The following is a 5,145-nucleotide window of genomic DNA, read 5'->3' on the forward strand; positions in this document are numbered from 1 at the left end:
GAGGGTGGTGGCAATAACAATTTTGGGAACTGTTGCACCGGGTGATTTTTGAGAAAGGGTTGTATCCTGATACCCAGATGGCATATGCCATTTTTATGCATCTTCCTGAAGCTTATTTCCTTTGTGATGAGGACGCGCTTGATAAAAGCACCTTCAATCTTTTGCTGTTATTAATTATCCAAGAATTTAGTCACAAATGCTTCACAACTCATACATGACGTGATAAATATGTCTTCCTCTAAGGCCCTGCAAGAGTCTGGTTTTCACCAGGGTTCTCCTACCATTCCATCCTCACGACCATCTTGGGTTGTCAGTGAGATGGTGGGGAAGACCCTTAACTAAGGCCACCGTCCGCAGCAGGACGCACGCCTGGCTAGTGGCCAGTGACAGCCTTCTCCTGCATGAAGAACCAAGGAGACGGGGGACCCTGAACCAGTCAGTCCCTGCTCCTCTCCTCCCTCGCAGGGGTGTGGGATAACAGGAGGACAAAGAGAACCTGCATGCTCCCCTGAGCTATTTTTGAGAGAGGTTGTAACTGAACTTCTTTCTTCTTTGGAGATCACTTGTAGCCAAGTAAGACTGTCTTCCATGAACACGGTCTTAGCGGTGTGTCTGTAAGGGACTGTGGAGGCCAATTCTGGATCCACACGTCCTTCCACAGTGGGGACATTGGTTTTCAGGTGAGAGTTGATCACCATGGGGGGTTGCCATTGAACTCTAACAACGAAACCCTCCTCTTTGGATCCTGCTGCCTCTCTTGAGGCATCTGCCATGTTGCAAGCGATTCCTCTTCATGCCTTCACTTTCTCCCTTGCAGATTCTCCTTCCCATCACAGATGCTGCCACCGCACTGCCTTGCTTCTGCCGCCACCCCAGGCGGGAGCAGAGAGAAGCGGCAAGAGCCCCCGGGCCCAGCATGCAGCCTCCCGCCTCCAACCTCTCCCTCTTCAGTCCGTCCGCCTTCCTCCTGCTGGGCATCCCTGGGCTGGAGTCGCTCCACACCTGGCTGGCTCTGCCCTTCTTCTCCCTGTACCTGATGGCCGTCCTTGGGAACTGCAGCATCCTCTTGCTCATCAAGACTGACCCGAGGCTCCACCAGCCCATGTACCTCTTCCTCTGCATGCTGTCCTTCACCGACCTGGTCCTCTCCACCTCCGCCCTGCCCAAGATGCTGGCCATCTTCTGGTTTGGAGCTGGACACATCGGCTTCAGCGCCTGCCTGGCCCAGATGTTCTTCATCCACTCCTTCACGGCCATGGAGTCCGGATTCTTCCTGGCCATGGCCTTTGACCGCTATGTGGCCATTTGTAAACCACTGAGGCACACCAGCATCCTCACGGGTGCCCGCATTGCCACGATCGGTGGGGCGGTGGTGGCCCGGGGGGTGGTGTTCTTCTCCCCACACCCCTTCCTGGTGGGGCAGCTGCCTTTCTGCAAAAGCAAAGTCATCGCCCACAGTTACTGCGAGTTCATGGCTGTCGTCAAGCTGGCCTGTGCGGACACAGCTGTCACGAAAGCATACAGCCTGACGGTGGCCTCACTTATTGGAGCCCTGGATGTCCTCTTCATTGCACTGTCCTATGGCCTGATCCTGCGCACTGTCTGCCGCCTGCCCTCTAAGCAGGCAGGTCTCAAGGCACTGGGCACCTGTGGATCCCACATCTGCATCATCCTTGTTTTTTACACCACAGCTGTCTTCACGTTCCTCACCCATCGCTTCAGTCACGGGAGCATCCCCCGTCATGTGCACATCGTCATCGCCAATGTCTACCTTCTGGTGCCCCCGACTCTGAACCCCATCATCTATGGAGTGAGGACAAAGCAGATCCGTGAGCGAGTGCTGCGGGGGCTCCACTTTCGGAAGAGTGTCTGATGACCCTGTCCCCAGCCAGGCCCCCTGGATGTCCAGCTGCTGCAAACAGGGTGCCTTTGACTGCTGACAACTCTGGGAGCTATTTGCATAATGATTTGTAAGACAAGGGAAGCATTGCAGGGAGAGGGAGGTGTGGACTATGTCTGAATCACAAGGTTCCCTGGAGCCATTGCTCATGGCCACTATAACGATCTCTGGCAGGCAAGCAGCCTGATAAGCAGCACGGACTCTCCATCAGTTTTATGTAAGTTTATTTACGAGAAAAAACACATCCAGAGGATGGCGTCCTGCCAGCTCTCATTAACAGTAGCTGCTCAGTCTGGCTCACCGTCCCTCCCCCAACAGGAAGGCGGCCAAAATCCCGCCTTTATTCTCCTGCCCTTCCTTTGCTCTCTGAGCTTTGCCAGTCTCCTCGTTTGGGAACTGAACGGCTGGCCTGTCTCTTCCCCAGAAAACACAGCCTCGGACTCTGGCTTATCTGATGGTCGCCTGGCAACACTTTGGCCGACTTCCAACTCTTCCTCTCCTTGGGAGCAAACAGCTTCTTCCCTGGGAAGGAGGGGGACCAGGCTGTCCTCTCTACACTCAGAAGGCTCTCATCTGCAGAGTCGGCCCCTTGCTCACTCAGCTCAGTTTCTGAGGCTGACTCTTCCACTGCGCTCTGGGGGGGGCCACATTCCCGACAGATACCAATAGCCCTCTCGTCTCCACAAATTTGCCCAATCCCCTAAGTTAATGGACACTGGCAAATCCTGTGGCAGCCAATGCCCCCAATAACTTGTGGTGTGGCATGTGCAGAAGAAGCCGTTCTTTTAGAGATGAGTGCATCTGTCCGGTCTCAGCGGGCAGCCTTGTGGCATCCAGTGGACCACTGGGTGGTCAACACAGCAGGGGGGAATTCTTAGATTCAGCTTCTCTGAGAGCTTTTTGCTTCCACTGATTCGGCTTCCAGATGGTAGCTCAAAGGAAATAATACTTTGTGGCCAGCCCCTCTGGGTGCAGTTGCTGTGATCACCACCAGGAGCTAGACCTGGGTTCAACTCCCAGCTCAGGCATAAGAGACAGCCATTCCTTGAGGCAGGGAGCCCGGGACTTGCATCTTCTGTGTGTGATTTGCACCCCAAGGAAGGAGGCTGTGCTCCTGGCCTTCCTCAGGGAGGGCAGATTCCACCAGCTAGTGGATCTGCTCCTAGCCACACTTCCTCTGTGATAGACATGGGTCTTTCTGGCTCCACCATCCCTCAGATCTTTTGGCTTTGCCACCTGGGCTTGTTGATCAACGGGGAGCAGGCAGCCTGAACACATAACTCAAGTTCTGGACCACATGCTCTGGCTGCCCATTTGTTTCCATCGTGAATAGGTCACAGGTCAACAAATACCTCCATCGTGGACCTCTGGTTTCTGGGACTTAGAGTGGGGGTGAGGGAAAAATTGGGGCAGGGAAGAGCAGCACTGGTGCAAACGTATCCCACCAATTACTGCCCACTAAAGTGGATGGGGTGAAAGAGGAGAGCGCAAAATATGGTCTGAAGCTCAGCAGCAATAAACCCCAGGCAAATAGAAGGGGAAGAAATGGAGGCAGTGAGAGATTTTAGTTTCTTGGGCTCCATGATCACTGCAGATGGTGGCAGCAGCCACGAAATTAAAAGACGCCTGCTTCTTGGGAGAAAGGCGATGGCAAACCTGGACAGCATCTTAAAAAGCAGACACATCACCTTGCCAACAAAGGTCCGTATAGTTACCGTATTTTTCGCTCTATAACACGCACCTGACCATAACACGCACATCGTTTTTAGAGGAGGAAAACAAGGGAAAAAACATTCTGAATGAAACAGTGGATGTATCATTTTTGTGCTTCATGCTGTGGCCACAGACATGTGATCTGATGGTGAATTTGGGGTGACCCAATGCAAAAATCCTGAGAATCCCTGTGGATCCATGCTTTGTAACCACGTTTTTGCACCATTGCAGCCCCAGGCAACAGCGGGTGCGTGATTTTTGGGGGGCAGGCTGTAGCCATGGACATGCTACGTGCTCTGATGGTGAATTTGGGGTGACCCAATGCAAACATCCTGAGGATCCATGTGGATCCATGCTTTTTAACCACATTTTAAGTGGGGAGGGAAGGAAAAACACAGAATGGACAAGGAGCACGAGAGGGGTGTGCAAAGAAGCAGCTGGCTAAGAATGCAGGAGAGGGGTATAACGGCAGGGAGGAAAGGAAGTGTCAGAGCTGCAAAAGTTTTCCCTCACCTACCCACCCAAGCCAGCCAGCTCTCCTTCTCTCTCTCTCTCTCTCTCTCTCTCTCTCTCTCTCTCTCTCTCTCTCTCCCTTCTGCATGTTTTCAGCAGCACGGAGCACAGAGACGACACTCTGCTTTCCCCTCTGCTTGCCTGGAGGGGAGGGGCTTTCCCTGCTCTTTGTTCCGTTTGAGCAAACACAGCAAGGAAACAGAGGTGGGTGGGCAGTAAGACCCTGAGGCAGAATGCAGGAAAGCAGCCCCTTCCTCTTTTCAGGTTTCCCTTCTCCGAACGCGCGATTTGATTTTTGCCTGCTTTTTTTGCCTCCACTCACGCCATTTGGCTCCAGGGACCACACATTCGCTCAATAACACGCACAGACATTTCCCCTTCCTTTTTAGGAGAAAAAATCTGCGTGTTATAGAGGGAAAAATACAGTAACCCTATGGTTTTCCCAGTAGTGATGTATGGAAGTGAGAGCTGGACCATAAAGAAGGCTGATCACCGAAGAATGGATGCTTTTGAATTCTGGTGCTGGAGGAGACTCTTGAGAGTCCCATGGACTGCAAGAAGATCAAACCGATCCATTCTGAAGGAAATCAGCCCTGAGTGCTCACTGGAAGGACAGATCATGAAGCTGAGGCTCCAAGACTTTGGCCACCTCATGAGAAGAGAAGACTCCATGGAAAAGCCCCTGATGTTGGGAAAGATGGAGGGCACAAGGAGAAGGGGCGGCAGAGGACGAGATGGTGGGACAGTGTTCTCGAAGCTACAAACATGAGTCTGACCAAACTGCGGAAGGTAGTGGAAGACAGGAGGGCCTGGCTTGCTCTGGTCCATGGGGTCACGAAGAGTCGGACACGACTAAACGACTAAACAGCAAAGAGTGGATGGGAAACATCAAGATAGATTAGATGAGAGGCATCGCATGGAGAGTGCTTGTGTTCGAGCAAAGGCTCTCAAATGTGCACAGAGAAGCAGCAACCCACGGGCGCAGGATTCATTCCCCAAAGTGGGCACGGTCATGCGCT

General features: G+C 52.9%; 1 protein-coding gene across 1 annotated transcript; it reads left to right on the forward strand.

The window, feature by feature from the left end:
• Positions 1–916: 916 nt before the first annotated feature.
• On the forward strand, positions 917–1,873 carry LOC309368807 (olfactory receptor 52P1-like; the record flags this gene model as incomplete). Its single annotated transcript, XM_081909112.1, has 1 exon — positions 917–1,873. One exon carries the CDS (start codon positions 917–919, stop codon positions 1,871–1,873), a length of 957 nt encoding a protein of 318 aa, XP_081765238.1.
• Between the last annotated feature and the right edge of the window lie 3,272 nt (positions 1,874–5,145).

The sequence above is a fragment of the Podarcis melisellensis genome (genome assembly GCF_964234715.1).
Source record: "Podarcis melisellensis genome assembly, chromosome: 4".
NCBI classification, from domain to species: domain Eukaryota; kingdom Metazoa; phylum Chordata; class Lepidosauria; order Squamata; family Lacertidae; genus Podarcis; species Podarcis melisellensis.